General features: G+C 37.5%; 1 protein-coding gene and 1 pseudogene across 3 annotated transcripts in view; one reads left to right on the forward strand and one right to left on the reverse strand.

Moving 5' to 3' along the window:
- Positions 1-15,801, forward strand: part of Glb1l3 (galactosidase beta 1 like 3) — a 47,300-nt gene extending 31,499 nt beyond the window's left edge. For 2 of the 3 annotated variants that reach the window (XM_078047363.1, XM_078047364.1), the window contains exons 19-20: positions 1,370-1,486; positions 1,600-1,983. In XM_078047363.1, the coding sequence (XP_077903489.1) occupies positions 1,370-1,486; positions 1,600-1,665 (183 nt within the window). In that variant the 3' untranslated portion in view covers positions 1,666-1,983. Of the gene's footprint in view, positions 1-1,369; positions 1,487-1,599; positions 1,984-14,629 lie in introns of those variants that run through there. The other variant, XM_078047365.1, reaches the window with a different exon arrangement.
- Positions 8,427-9,235, reverse strand: LOC101976769 (holocytochrome c-type synthase pseudogene; annotated as a pseudogene).
- Positions 15,802-16,676: the final 875 nt, after the last annotated feature.

A 16,676-nucleotide genomic window follows, 5' to 3' on the forward strand; every position in this document is an offset into this window, starting at 1 on the left:
TTTAAGGTTATTGGGGAACAACTCATATATCCAAACAATGACACTGTATTTTATAGTTCTTTAAATATTTTAATTTGATGCCAGATTTCTTAGTCTTGGTTTATACTTTTGAACATATTAATTTATTTAGCACGATTATTTCCAAACCTGTATCTTGAAATTCTGTTATCTGGGTCACCTGTGCATTTACTTCTACTGCCAGTTGTTCCTCTTGGTTTTTATTATACTGTCCTTTCCCTTATATTCCCTTATCTGCTTGCTTATTTTTTTCATTGAGCATTAGACAGATATCTGGAAAATACTACACACACACACACACACACACACACATATGTATTTATATTTCTATGTCTAAGATGATGTCATTTTCCTCCAGTGAGGATTTATATCTCTCTTGAGGTGACAGGGTCACTTAGAAGCATATTGCTCTAGTTACAAGGATGGAAATGATTTGAAGTGAGGCTTCCAATGAATAGACTATTTCTAGTTCACTTTTTCCTATGTTATAATCCTCTGGGAGCTCTCAAACAAAGTGTACTTTGTTTAGTAAAGCTTGCTGGCATCCAGTTTTTGTGTCCTTATCCTTATAAAGGTATGAAAGGTTCCATTCAGCTCCTTAGAAGTACTCTTTGAGGAAGTAAATGTTTCTAGAGAAAAAAACTGCCTGGATTGCCCCCCCCCCTTTTCATTATCTTATTTTAGATCTTGGTGCTATAGTTTTTCATTGTATCAGAAGCAGATTAAAAAAGATTATGTAGCTTTTACAGCTGTTGCCACCAGTAGTATTCATCTCTACTACCTAATACTTATTTTCAGAAGCAAAAAGACTCCTTTAGCCTCAATGGTTAAGCACCTCTGGGTTCAATCAATCCCAGATACCAAAAAGAAAAAAAATGTATGTCACATTATGCATTATAGGGATAGGGCAGGAGGAACAGAAACATCATAGTACAGGGCTGGTTCCAGTCCTGTTTTCCTCTCTGATTCCTAGACATCAGGGTTGAAGTTCTCAGACTTATTTTTTTCTGCCTGGCCTAGTGGCACACACTTGTAATCTCAGCAGCTTGGGAGGCTGAGACAGAAGAATCGAAAGTTCAAAGCCATCCTCAACAATGGTGAGGCACTAAACAACTCAGTGAGATCCTGTCTCAAAATAAAATATAAAATATGGCTGGGGATGTGGCTCAGTAGTTGAGTGCCATGAGTTTAATACTTGGTACCCACCCCCCCCCAAAAAAAAGATACACTACTTTCTAAACTTTACTTTCACCTTCAGTGTTATAGGTATCTTGCTCTCATTCCTCAAGTGCTTTAAGTTTCACTTGCTGGTGTGAATCTCTTCCTGTATCTCAAGCCTCATCCTTTTCAGGGATGGGTTTCTGGATTTGTGTTCATCAATGGACATAACCTTGGGCGATATTGGAACATTGGGCCTCAGGAAACACTTTACCTTCCCGGAGTCTGGCTTCATCCAGGGGACAATGAAGTAAGTCAGCCCAAATCTTTCCTTGATATCTGATAAACCTTCAGACTATCATTCATCCTCAGAAAAAAAAAAAGTCTTTATCTTTTTTACTATTGATTTTCCTTTCCTCCCAGATCATCCTGTTTGAGAAGATATCAAGTGGCTCACACATCTACTCTACAGGCTTGCCCAAGCTGTGACACTGTATTTACACGGTTTTTTTGGATTGTTGGAGTTTGTTTTTAAGTTTTTTTTTTTTCATGAAGAAGATTAATGTTAAGAAGATGCCACCCAGTATTGCCTCCAACAGCAAAAATACAAAGACAACCTATAAAATCAACAAGGCATTGTTACATGTTTTAGAGTATATGGGACTAATTTTTAGGTTTAAACAAGTCTTCAAAATCTTCAGTGTCTTTTTTATCTAGATAAACACTTAATACTTAGCAGGTTCTTATTCTCTACTCAAATGCACCTGTGGCCATAGGCAGATATAAATAAAATAGAAATGATTTGTGCTTCTTTTTCCCTGTACTCAATTGGGAGGATGGGAAGGGTCTATAACCTAGGAAAGAGTAAAGATACTGTGCATCCCATACAGAGAGAATATTGCATTTATGACTGGCAAATGCATGGTGTGTGTGTGTGTGTGTGTGTGTGTGTGTGTGTGTGTGTGTGTGTGTAGAAGGATGGGGTAGCAGAGGGCAATGAATAATGTCTTTAATCATTTTGTTGTAGGGGACAGATGAGGCAGGACATCTGATAGGAAACAGGAAGCAGTTTTATTTGGCTGTAGCCAGGTTCAGAGGGCACAGCTTTCACTGAATCAATTAATTCCCCTGAACCCCGAGTTCATGCTGTTTCAGAACTTTATACACAGTGTGTAAGGGAAGGGCTCAGAAGTTCACACAAAAACAGCTTTTTCTTTCACTGTTCTAGGCAAGTTAACCCTTCAAGGACAGCTCCTGAGAAGGGGAGAGCTTCTTCTCCCCTTTTTTCCCCTCCCCCTGCCAGCTTCTCTTATCTTTGAAATATAAACATCTCTGTGAAGCTCTCACCCAAAGCCAGAAGCTTCATTACAGGATCTGTCTTTCTTATCACACTTTGCATTTGCAGACACACTTCCCTTGAAAACTTTTACAAATTGCCATATATATATATATATATATATATATATATATATATATATATACAGTAGATAGTCCATAAGTGTTTGTGAAAAACTAGTAAAGAGGTGCTGATCTCTTTTAGGCCTGTGGACAAATTTTATTATTGTAAGATAGAGCAACAGGAGATAGAAAGCTTAAGTACATTTAATTTCTCTGTAGATATTCTTTTGCTGATAGTCCTAAGGTCAATTATGGTGAATATTTCTAGAGAAGCTCAATTAAGATTTTCTGTGGAGGAGGGGGTACCACTACAATTTCCTTGAAGCTGTGTGTCTCCAAGGTGACCTGATGAGTCACATCCAGTCAGAGACTGGATAGCAATTTGTTTGTTTGGTTCAGACACACATCACAGCAAAGGTCAGTATAGTCTTTTGTGTCTTATTCCTCCTTGGCTGTATAGTTGAGGCTCTTATTGATAGTGGACAGGTATTTGTGAAATTAACACACACAGACGTGAATAATCCAACTAATCTCAAGTGGGTACCATTGGAAACCAATTACATCCTTCCACACAAAACAGCTCCTGACCTAAATCAAATCATTGCACTATGATAAAATAGTCTCACTTTATTCAACATTGTGACTAGGGACTTTAGGAAATATAGAAGATAAACTTGTGTTCCAAGCAAGGAAGGAGCCTCCCTGTTTGAAATGAAGAGAAAGGAGTCAGATTATCATCCCATCCACAAATTTAATGAGTCTCACTGAAAGGGAATCACATATCTGCATAATTCCTGTATAAATCTTTATTCCATGGGGCTCAAGACTCAAACCTATGAACTCTATGGCTACGGTAGAGTAAGGGAGGAAAGCAGAAGTTACAATCCTGATGACCAATAGTATATTATGTTATGGTTCAGATGCAACTTCTGAATCATCTACACACAACAGCAACTGTTATCACATTCCATTCCTGCCAACACAATAGGAAGGTTCCAGTTTCTCCATGTCCTTACCAATACTAGTTGTTTTAGTCAGCTATTCTGCTGCTGTGACTAAAAGATCTGACCAGAAAAATTATAGAGGAGGAAACATTTATTTGTGGGCTCACTGTTTCAGAGGTCTTATTCCATAGAAGGTCGGCTCCATTCCTAAAGGCTGGATGTGACATAGAACAACATGGTGGAGGGAAACAGATTTCATGGTATTCAAGAAGGAGAGAGAGAGAGAGAGAGAGAGAGAGAGAGAGAGAGAGAGAGAGAGAGAGAGAGAGAGAGACTGACTTTGCTTTCCAGATTCAAAATATATGCCCCATAGCCGTGTGCTAATTCTTACCTCCTTCAGCCATACCCTACCACTTCAATTAATCCCACTAGGGATTAATTCACCAATTGAGTTAAGACTCTTACAACCCAATTGTTTCTCCTCTGAACCTTCTTGGACTGTCTCACATGTGAGTTTTTCAGGGACACCTCACATCCAAACCATAACCCTTTTTAAAAATTTATTTATTTATATTTTAATTTATTTCTTACATACATGACAATAGTGGAATGCTTTACATTCATAATTATCCATTCTCAGCACGATTTTTGTAACTCTGTATATAAAGTATGTTCACACCAAATTATGCCATTTATACATGAACTCTTTTTTCACATTATAATTCTTAATATACCTTTATACCACAATTTATCATATCTCTGTTTGTATATTCACATCTTCATACATGTATTTTGTATAATGATAACCATCACCTTCCACCATCCTTGCTATTCCCCTTCCCCCTCCCTTTTCCTCCCATCCCCTATCTAGAGGTAATCTTCCTCCCATGCTCTCCCTCCCTACCCCACTTTGACCCCTTATATCAGAGAAAACATTCGGCATTTATTTTTTTGGGATTAGCTGACTTCATTTAGCATAATCTTCTCTAATGCCATCCATTTCCCTGAAAATGTCATGATCTTATTATTTTTTGGTGCTGAGTAATATTCCATTGTGTATAAATGCCACGTTTTTTATCCATTCATCCACTGAAGGACATCTAGGTTGGCTCCACAGTTTAGCTATTGTGAATTGTGCTGCTATAAACATTGATGTGGCTATGTCCCTGAAGTATGCTGATTTTAGGTCCTTTGGTATAGTCTGAGAAGAGGAATAGCTGGGTCAAATGGTGGTTCCATTTTCAGCTTTCCAAGGAATCTCCATACTGCTTTCCAAATTGGCTGCACTAATTTGCAGTCCCACCAGCAGTGTATCCGTGTACCTTTTTCCTCACATCCTCGCCAACACTTATTGTTTGTCTTCATAATGGCTGCCATTCTTCCTGGGGTGAGATGGTATTTTAGAGTAGTTTTGATTTGCATTTCTCTGATTGCTAGAAATGGTGAGAATTTTTCATATATTTGTTGATTGATTGTACATCCTTTTCTGAGAAGTGTCTGTTCAGGTCCTTGGCCCATTTATTGATTGAATTATTTGGCATTTTTTTTTTTATGCTTATCTTTTTGAGTTCTTTATATACCCTAGAGATTAGAGCTCTATCTGATGTGTTAGGGGTAAAAATTTGTTCCCGAGATGTAGGCTCTCTATTCACCTCACAGATTATTTCTTTTGCTGAGAAAAAAATTTTTTAGTTTGAATCCATCCCATTTGTTGATTCTTGGTTTTAATTCTTGTGCTATAGATATCTTATTAAGGAAGTTGGGGCCTAATCCCACATGATGAAGATTAGGGCCTACTTTTTCTTCTATTAGACACAGAGTCTCTGGTTTAATTCCTAGGTCCTTGATCCATTTTGAGTTAACTTTTGTGCATGGTGAGATATAAGCATTCAATTTCATTTTGGTGCATATGGATTTCCAGTTTTCCCAGCACCATTTGTTGAAGATGCTATCCTTTTTCCAGTGCATGCTTTTGGCTCCTTTGTCTAATATAAGGTAGTTATAATTTTTGTGGGTTAGTCTCTGTGCCCTCTATTCTGTACCATTGGTCTACCAGCCTGTTTTGGTGCCAGTACCATGCTGTTTTTGGTACTATTGCTTTGTAGTATAGTTTAAGGTCTGGTATAGTGACCTTATATCTGTTTCACTTTTCCTACTTAGAATTGCTTTAGCTATTCTGTGTCTCTTATTCTTCCAGATGAATTTCATGATTGCTTTTTCTATTTCTATGAGGAATGCCTTTGGGATTTTGATTGAAATTGCATTGAATCTGTATAGTGCTTTTGGTAGTATAGTCATTTTAATAATATTAACTCTGACTATCCATGAGCAAGGTAGATCTTTCCATCTTCTAAGGTCTTCTTCTATTTCTCTCTTTAGGGTTCTGTAGTTTTCATTGTATAGATCTTTCACTTCTTTTGTTAAGTTGATTCCCAAGTATTTTATTTTATTTTATTTTTTTGAGGATATTGTGACTGGGGTAGTTTTTCTCAATTCCTTTTCAGAGAATTTGTCACTGATATACAGAAATGCCTTTTATTTATGGGTGTTGATTTTATATCCTGCCACTTTGCTGAATTCATTTACTAGTTCTGGTGGAGTTTTTTGGGTCTTCTAGGTATAGAATCATATCATCAGCAAGTAGTGCTAGTTTAAGTTCTTCTTTTCCTATAGTTATTCCTTTAATTTCTTTCATCTGTCTAATTGCTCTGGCCAGTGTTTCAAGAACTATGTTAAATAGAAGTGGTGAAAGAGGGCATCCCTGTCTTGTTCCAAATTTTAGAGGGAATGCCTTTAGTTTTTCTCAGTTTAGAATGATGTTGACCTGAGGCTTAAAGTAGATAGCCTTTACAATGTTGATATTCCTGTTATCCCTAGTTTTTCTAGTGTTTTGAACATAAAGGGGGTGCTGTATTTTGTCAAATTTCTGTGTCTATGAAGAGATTATATGGTTCTTATCTTTAATTCTTTTGATGTGATGAATTACATTTGTTGATTTTTGTTGTTGTTGAACCAACGTTGTATCCCTGGGATGAATCCCACTTGATCATGGTGCACAATCTTTTTTGATATGTTTTTGTATTCAATTTGCCAGAATTTTATTGAGGATTTTTACATCTATATTCATTAGAGATATTGATCTGAAGTTTTTTTTTTCTTTAAAATGACTTTGGTTTTAGAATCAGAGTGATATTGGCCTCATAGAATAAATTTGGAAGTACTCCCTTTTTTTCTATTTCCTAAAATAGATTGAAGAGTATTGACATTAGTTCTTCTTTAAAGGTCTTATAAAACTCGGCTGTATATCCATCCGGTCCTGGGCTTTTTTGGGTTGGTAATCTTTTGATGGCTTCTTCTATTTCCTCACTTGATATTTGTCTGTTTTAAGTTGTGTATATCTTCCTGACTCTATCTGGGCAGTCATATGACTTTAGGAATTTATTGATGACTTCACTATCTTTTATTTTATTAGAGAATAAGTTTTTAAAATAATTTCTAATTATCTTCTGTATTTCTGTAGTGTCAGTTGTGATATTGCCTTTTTCATCACACATGCTAGAAATTTGAGTTCTCTCTCTTCTTCTCTTCATTAGCATGGCTAAGGGTCTGTCAATCTTATTTTTTTTCTTCTTTTTCCCCAAAACCTGTTAAATATCAGCTTTATTTTAAAATGTACAAAATATTCTTGACATGTAGAACTTAAGCTTGTTGGATTTTTTAAACTCCACACAAAACTGACACACCCAAGAAATCCATACCAAATTAATCACTCACAGACTGCCAATTCCATCCACTAATTTAACAGTATTCAGGATAAATTAAAGGATTTGATATTATCAACACTTGAAAAAACAGTCATTTGTAACATGCTGTTATAATTAGAACAATCAGTTTTGGGGTTACTGATACAAGGAATTTCAACACCAAGCTTAAAGTTTTCTTAAAACATAAAAATTGAGACAGTGAATTAATGCAAACCGTAACTACATCTGAGAAAAATACTCTTCCTCTGAATGTTAATACTCAGCTAAATATAATCACTAGAAATGTGACTTAGGCCAGACTTTTAAATATGGATTAAGCCAACTAGGATGAAGGCTTCCAATGGAGGAATGAATGGGACTCAAAGTTGGGATAACTTGAAATTCCAGGGACAAGGAAGAGACCTGTTTTGGGGGAGCAGATTTACATATCAGAACAATAGGAAAATATTTTTAAAATTAAAATATGTGTTTCAAAGCATATGCATCAACACCTCATGGTGAGTTGAAACTTCTTTAACAAGGCCCAGTCTGAAAAATGCATATAAATAAGATTTGGGAGCCAAGACATGCCTTAGTCTTGCTGGAGTGCAAGGGTACGGCTTTGCATTTTGTTCAGGGTCTCAACTAAATTGTAGGGACTTCAGAAATAATAGTCTCTTTTAAAAAAGATATTGCTTATTTATTATAAATGATTTTAGTTAAAAGATTTGACCAGGTAAAAGTTCATGAGCAGTACACTGGCTTTCAGGTTTTACCTCTCAAATATTCCTGAGAAAATGGTAAAAAAAAAAAAAGCAGCTTTCTTCACTTTCTAAAAACTCTTTTTCAGAGTTTTTTCAGACTTTTCTAGATGAAATACATAGGCAATATTGCAGCTTATGGGAAAACTGAGGGACTGCTTCCCACTTAATCCAAACGGGAAGAAAACTTGAACTATTTGCTATAAACCACAAGGCAAAATGCAGCTCAAAACTGAATAGAGCAGGGGCCCTTTGCTAAGTGGAGGATGAAGTGTATGACCCACTTTAAGTTCCCGTTACATTATGAGTGCAGTTCAGTTTGGGGAAAATAGTTTAATGTATCTCCCAGAAAAAAAAAGTTTATACTTTGCATCACAAAAACAAACAAACAAACAAAACAGTGGTTATGATGTCGAGCACCAACAAGCAACTTTCATTCTGTTCCATACTGCTAAAAGCGAATCCAAGGCAGGGCAGAAGTCCAGGATGGTGAACTTGTAGTCCTTGTTGACTTTGCTACCATAGTAAAAATCTATTACATATCTAAGTTCCTGCCACAATGGTTGATGATCCAATCGTTTCTATCGAAATGCAGCTCATAGCCCATCCAGGAACGAATTCTTGCTCTTGGTGAATATTGTTTTGCTTTCTCTCCAAATCGGATCAAGGATGGACCACAAGGGCACTCCACAGCATGAAGAGCTTCCCACTTCAATGTCTCCTTCCAGGCCTGTTCATTGTTCTGATTGTGAATTTTAATGATATTATACATAGCTTTCGGACTAATATCCTCATCCTTCCACTTCCACGCTTTCCTTAACATTGCATTCCAGAACATCTATTCAGAAGAATAAACCCACTTTTTCTCTGAATCTGCCCATGGAATGGATGACTCCTCTCTGATGGTAGACAATGCAAAGGGCTTACCTGGAGCTGGAGTTTGAATAGGTGGTGGCATCAGATTTGAAGGATCCAGGTTCTCCTTAACAGCAGTGCCTGTAACAGGACACTCCACATACTCATAGGCACGATCTTTGTGGGCAGGCACAGAGTGTTTTGCTCTCACAGGTTGGACTAGAGGGTTCTGCATTCATTGGACAGCCTTTCATTTTTCCTTCATGCATTGGGCATCCTGAGGCAGTGATGCTGTCTGATGATCTGAAGCACTTGAGGTCTGAACTGGAACAGCAGGAGTAGAGGCTGACAAACCCATGGATGGAATCAGTGTTGACTCCAAACAATTTTAAATGTATACCTCCAGGGCATGGTCCCCAGGCCTCACTGGCTGTAGCCAGCATGATCTTCCACACCTGATTCCTCCCCCAGCTGTTGCCCCTGCATCTAACCTCCAACCCAAACCCTGAGGACCACAACCTGCTATCGTCCCCACCTTCTTCTCACTGGGTCACCACTGTCGCCATGGTCACAGCTGCTTATTTATTTTTTCAAAGAACCAACTTTTAGTTTTGTTAATTTTTTCAATTGTTTCTTTTGTTTCAATTTCATTGATTTCAGCTCTGATTTTAATTATTTCTTGCCTTCTACTGCTTTTGCTGCTGATTTGTTCTTCTTTTTCTAGGGCTTTGAGATATAATGTGAGGTCATTTATTTGTTGGCTTTTTCTTCTTTTAAGGAATGAACTCCATGCAATGAATTTTCCTCTTAGTACTGCTTTCATAGTGTCCCAGAGATTTCAATATGTTGTGTCTGTGTTCTCATTTACCTCTAAGAATTTTTAATTTCCTCCTTGATGTCTTCTGTAACCCATTGTTCATTCAGTAGCAAATTGTTCAGTCTCCATGTGATGTAAGGATTTTTCTTCCTTATTTTATCATTGATTTCCAATTTCATTCTATTATGATCAGATAAAATGCATGGTAGTAATTCTACTCCTTTGTTTTGCTAATAGTTGCCTTGTGGCATAAAATATGGTCTATTTTTGAAAAAGAATCAATGTGCTGCTGAGAAGAAAGTGTATTCGCTCATTGAAGGATGAAATATCCTATATATGTCATTAAGTCTAAGTTATTGATTGTGTTATTGAGTTCTATAATTTCTTTATTTGATTTTTGTTTGGAAGATCTGTCCAGTGGTGAGCGAGGTGTGTTAAAATCACCTATGATTATTGTGTTGTGATCTATTTGACTCTTGAACTTGAGAACAGTTTGTTGGATGAATATAGATGCACCATTGTTTGGGGCATATATATAAATGATTGCTATGTCTTGTTGGTGTATGGTTCCCTTGAGTAGTATGTAATGTCCTTCTTTCGAAGTCTACTTTATTTGATATGAGTATGGACACCACTGCTTGCTTCTGAGGTCCATATGAGTGTTATGATTTTTCCCAACCTTTCACCTTCATTCTGTGTATGTCTCTTCCTATCAGATGAGTCTCCTATAGGCAGCATATTGTTGGATTTTTTTTTAAAATCCAGTCTACTAGCCTATGTCTTTTGATTGGTGGTTTAAGCCATTAACATTTAGGGTTACTATTGAGATAATGGTTTGTATTTCCAGCCATATTTGTTTATTTTTGTTATTTAAGTTGATTTGTTTTTCCCCTTTGATTAGTTTTTCTTCACTGTACTACCTCCCACTGTTGGTTTTCATTGTTATTTTTCATTTCCTCTTCATGAAATGTTTTTCCAAGAATGTTTTGAAGTGCTGGTTTTCTAGCTACAAATTCTTTTAACTTTTGTTTATCATGGAAGGTTTTTATTTCATCTTCAAACCTGAAGTTGGAACCCATTATCTTTCAGCATTTGAAGTATGTCATTCCAGGATCTTCTATCTTTCTGGGTCTTGTTGAAAGATCAGCCATTAACCTAATTGGTTTGTCCCTATATGTAATCTGCTTCCTTTCTCTTGTGGCTTTTAAAATTCTCTCCTTGTTCTGTATGTTGGGCATTTTCATTACAATGTGTCTTGGTGTGGATCTTTTGTGATGTTGCACATTCGGCTTCTAGATTTGGATTTCCATTTTATTCTTCATGTCTGAAAAGTTTTCTGATATTATTTCATTGAACAGATTGTTCATTCCTTTGGTTTGGACCTCTCTACCTTCCTCTATCCCAATAACTCTTAAGTTTGGCCTCTTTATGTTATCCCATATTTCTTGGATATTCTGCTAATGGTTTCTTATGAGTCTCACTGTGCTATCTACGTTCTTTTCAAGATGATATATTTTGTCTTTGTTGTCTGATGTCCTATCTTCTAAGTGTTCTTCTCTGCTGGTGATACTCTCATTTGAGTTTTATATTTGGTTTATCATTTCTTTTAGTTCTAGGATTTCTGTCTGGTTTTTTGTATAATCTCTATCTCCCTGTAGAGGTGATCTTTTTCTTCTTGGATTTGTTTATGTAATTCATTGTCAAAGTGATCTTTCATTGTATGTATTTGTTGTATAATGTCTTCCTTGATACTCCAGAACATCTGGACCGTGTATATCCTGAAATCTTTATCTGACATTCTTTCTGCTGTAATGTTACTTCTTCTAATGATGTATTGTCTTACATTGTTTGTGGTCCTTTCTTTCTTTGTCTTTTCATGTTGCTCACATTTCTTTCCAGTTCTGTGAATCTATTGTGTCATTTTTTTTTCCCTATAGATTTATATTGCTCTTATATAGTTCTGAGATCTCTCCTTTGTGGGGAAGGACAATGTTAACAGTTCCTAATATCAATAATACATCATCTATGAGCAAGTTTTTGTTATTAATACATTTGTAATCAGTCACTATGTCTAGAAATATTGGATTCAATTATTATTTAAAATATAGTCATTATTTCATAAAAGGCATACAGTTTCTGGTGGCATATAGAGAACTGAGGGTTGGGCATAGGATATTATGTTATGGGGGAAAGATGTGAGGGTATGGGGTTAATATATCCTAGCAACTTTGGAGGAGAACTCTAATGAAGGAGGTTATTAGAAGGAGAATAGACAGGAGGTATTTTAGGGTAGACAAGTACATGGGAGGACAATAAGAAGCATAGAAACAAACACCTATTTGCATTTAGTAAATTACATGTAGTTGAAATAGTAACACTTGGGAGGTTGAGAGAGGAAGAGAAGGAGGAAGAAAGATAAAAAGAAAAGAAGAAAAAAGGGGAAAAACAGATAGAGAGAAATGAATGAAAAGAAAAAGAAAGGAAAAAAAGAAGAAAAAGAAAGAAGGAAAGAAAAATGCACTCTTAGAATTCTGTTTTCTTCTCTTCCAGTAGGTGGCATTGTGTATTCCAGGTTAAGTCTCTGCCCTCAGGGTGGTGGAAGCAATCTTTGTGAGGTGGCTCTCCCTCACCTGCGGGGTGCCTCTCCAATCCTGGTCTCTTTGGGTTGCTCCCTATCTCTATCCACTTCCCCTCTCTGGCCCACCTGGCCCCAATTGATGGATCTCTTGTCCACAGAGGTTCACTCTGGGCACATGGTGCCCTGGCCGCCCCACACTCCTGATTAACTGAGCGCTATCTCTGTGTTGGGTAGTCACCATGTCATCACAGCTGGGGAGAGGGGGAGTTGGAAACTGGCAACCTGGTCAGTCATATTCCCTCTGATTGCCACACCCACTGAAAGCTGGTGAGAAAGGTTTTGAGTTATCACAGGTAGAGAGAAAGGGGGCTGGGAACCACACACCTGTTCAGACACCCATCCAGTGCTGTCAGCCACACCCACCAAAACTTGACAAGATAGATTTTCCAAGATGGAGACCAAGTGTTTTCGGGGCTGGGTGTCCGGTGAGGAGGAGGGAGCTGGGCTGCTCCTTAGCTACAACCAGAACTCGGTCCTCGTCTGGTGTCCTGCACTGATGCAGGTTGCAGTCTGGTGGCTTTATCCCTGAAGGAACAATAACCCTGCATCTCTGCTCTGCTGCCAGAGAGCCGCTGATCTCAAACTCCGTGGGTCTGCAGCAGGCTCCAGGGCTGTGTGCTGTCCATACTCTTCCGTGGCAAAGAGCGACTCTGTTTTCCACACGTTCTGCAATGCGCATGCAAAAATCACTGTTTAGAATTCTGTCACACACTCTGAGAAGCTTAAATTTGTCAATTTTCCTGCGGGGGATACTATCCGACTGCTCCCTTGACTTCATTTACAGAGCAGCTAGTCACAGGTTCTCCTCTACTCCGTCATCCTGGATTCCATAACACTTTTTTTGAACCTTTTTTTTTTTTTTTATAAATATCCTTCATAGGGGTCAGAAATGCTATCTCTGTGTGCTTTTGGATGATCTTACCTAAAAATATCTTTTCTTAGACATAGAATCTAAAAGTCTAGCAATAGATAAATGTATTTTTAAAAAGTTTTTCAAAATATTTTTCATTTGTTTTTAGAATTTCATTTTATTTATGTATTTCTATTATATGGTGCTGAGGGTAAACCTAGTGCCTCAGAGGTGCTAGGCAAGCATTGTACCATTGAGGTACAACCCAAGCCTCCAATTAATTTTTAAAAAAATTTTTATTTATACTATTTTGTTATACTTGGCAGCAGAATGCATTTTGATTCATTGTATACAAACAGCACAACTTTTTCTTTTCTCTGGTTATACATGACATAGAGTTGCACTATTCATGCACTCATAGATATACCTAGGGTAATAATAACCATCTCATTCCATCATCTTTACTACCCCCATGCTCTTTCCCCTTTCCTCCCCTTTGCTCAATCCAAAGTTCCTCCATTCTTCCCATGTGCCTCCCTACTCCCCTATCCCCAATATGGATCAGCATCCACTTATCAGAGTGTAATTTGTTTTAAAGTTTTTTAAAAAAGCATCTCTGAAATTTCATGTGCATCTTAACTTTCATGATCAAACTACTACATTTAGCAATCAACATCATGAGTGCAAAAAAATAAAATTAAATCTCTCCTTTTTAAATGCTCTACACTTTCCATAGAACAGAAACTAACATAACCTGTTACACAATTAGTCACAAATACAGTCCTTGAGTTTTTTGACCATACACATGGGTATTGTCTAAACCATGTCTTCTTTGTAGCAGGTATGCCCTGCCACCACTGTGCTTGGATGAGTCCAAAAATCTGTTGTAATCTGTAGCTACTGTATCTGACATGATACAGCAATTATCTTGAGAAGCTTTTTATTTAGCCTCCATAGACTCAGATCCCTCAGAAATTGTTTTATTAAGGTGTTAATATAAATTAGTCTTTTATCACTTGATTGGTGAGAACATAGTGTGCTTAATGTTTGTCCAACACTTCCATATTTTCTTCATGTGTTATCTACTATTCTATTTGGATTGAGAATAGGTTTTTCAGAAATGTAGTGGCACACAGTTTTGGAGATTTTTCTTCCCATGAAAGTTTGAGATAGGAAAACTTCCCAAGGAAAACTTCAAGGACTTTTAACCATGAAATGTTTATTTTCTGCTGCTGCCAGTGGAGCCAATAATTCGAAGGACAGAACAATGTGAGAAGAAAAGACTTTATTGACAGCAAGCCAGAGTATTGGAAGATGGAAAGCTAATGCTCATGTCCACCTTGCCTGGAGACATTTTGATTGCCTTTCTCTTGGGGATGTTATCTGAGTCTCAGGCAGGTGGCTAGTTCTGGAATGTGTAATGTGAGTGTCTTTTCTCTATCTGTAGGTCACCAAGGATCCTGGACCTGTGTGCATCTAAGAAAGCATGGTTCTTCAGAAGCTTGTTGTTTGAAAGTCTGTGTGTCTGGTTTCTGTCACAGCTTATGTCTGCTTTAAACTTTCCTGACAACTACCTGTTAAATATGACCTTTCCCATTAACTTAGAAATGGGGAATGCAGAGGGAAATGCTCAGGGTATTTTAATTAATTGTATAGTTATTCATTAAGATATAGAACAGGATGCAGAGAGAAAACAAATTGAAAAGAAGACAAGGAAGAGGAAACAAGTCTTATTCAGGGTATGATTTCAGACTCAATGCCTAAATGAAATGAAATGATAAAATTAAATTTAATTTATTAAAGGTATGTTTAATGTTATAAATGTATATTAGACCATTCTAAAATGAGAAAAACAGCAATGTAGCATAATATTTATTAGTATACTTTGTTATTTACATTTGAAATTTTTACATAACATTTAATATCTTTATCAGTACATTTAATTATACAGAATAATGCTTTTCATTGTGGCATATTCATACACACATATAACACAGTTTGATCATTTATAGCCTTCATTGTTCTCCTCTTTTCCTTCCTGCCATGTCCTTGATCTCCTATTGCTTTTCTCCCTTCTACTCTGAAGTTTGTCTTTTTTTCCCCTATAGATTCCACATCTGAGAGAAAACATGCAATATCTGTCTTTCTGTGTCTGACTTATTTTTAATCTCTGGTTCTATCCATTTTCCTGCAAATGACATACTTTTATTCTTTATGGCTGAATAATATTTTATTGTTTCATATACTACATTTTATTTATCCATTTATCTGGTGAAGGCAGGTAGGCTGAATCCATAACTTGTCTATTGTTTAAATGAGGTCTCCAAAGGAGGGTAACCTACTTTACTGTGGATACTGATTCAAATATTAATCTTATTCAGAAAATCCTCATACACATACCAGAAAAATGCTTAACCAAATATTGAGGCACCCATGCCCAGTCAGGTTGAAAAATAAAATTAATCATAAAATTCTCTATGTATGGCTATTATCCCCTCTGGGCTCAAAATGCCAGAGGATAGGAAATATTTTCCATTGATCTTTGGATCTCTATAGTCTAGCACCAGCTTTATCCAGGAAACATATATATTTGAATGAATAAATAAAATATTATATACTTTCTATTTTTACTGGTCCTTTTACATTATACATATCATTATGATTCATTTTGACATAATTATAAAAGAATGGAACATTTTTGCACTTATTTTTTTCATATTTCTGAAAGTAAGGTCAAAAAGTATACATCTTGGGGTGGGAGATCAAGCCCTGTGACTCAGGTCCACCCATACAGGCCTATGTGGAACCCAGGCTCACAGTAGGCCTGGGTTCACCCCTCCACTGGCAGACACACCAGAGCCCAACCTCTGGCACAGGACCACATCTTTCAACCAGCAGATTACTGCAGGAGCCCAGATCTAGGCCAGAACACCCACACCAGCCTGTGTGGGACCCAGGCTCACGGTAGGCCTGGGCTCACCCCTCCACTGGCAGGCACCTGCAGGAGCCCAGCCTCTGGCACAGGATTGCCTCTTCCAACTAGCAGACTACCCCCCAGAAACCCAGGCCTGGCCCAGATCCATCCACATCAAAGTGCATAGGACCAAGATCCAGGGTAGGTCCGAGTTTGCACCCCTGCCCCACCTGGGAGCCTAAGCCTAACCCACTTCCACCTCGGGACATTGCAGTCATCACAATAGCCTTCCCCATGCAGTAACCTTTAACTTTTAACAGACAGGGCCTAGAAGCAGCTGCATCTCAGAGTAGGCATCCAAAGGGAATGTGAGGCCCATGTTTTCAGCCCCATTTCTGTAAGACATTGCATCCATCATGGGGCACCTTAACTATTATCCTGAGTTACCTTGGCTATTGTTGCCACCAACTTTAGATACAGTAGCATACTTTCAGGGACACCAGCAGGGTCTGGAAGCACAATATCAAGGTGAGGTACAGACAATCCACATGGGTACTACAAGAATGTAGGGAAGAAACTG

This window comes from Ictidomys tridecemlineatus, chromosome 4 (genome assembly GCF_052094955.1).
Source record: "Ictidomys tridecemlineatus isolate mIctTri1 chromosome 4, mIctTri1.hap1, whole genome shotgun sequence".
In the NCBI taxonomy this organism is placed as follows: Eukaryota; Metazoa; Chordata; class Mammalia; order Rodentia; family Sciuridae; genus Ictidomys; species Ictidomys tridecemlineatus.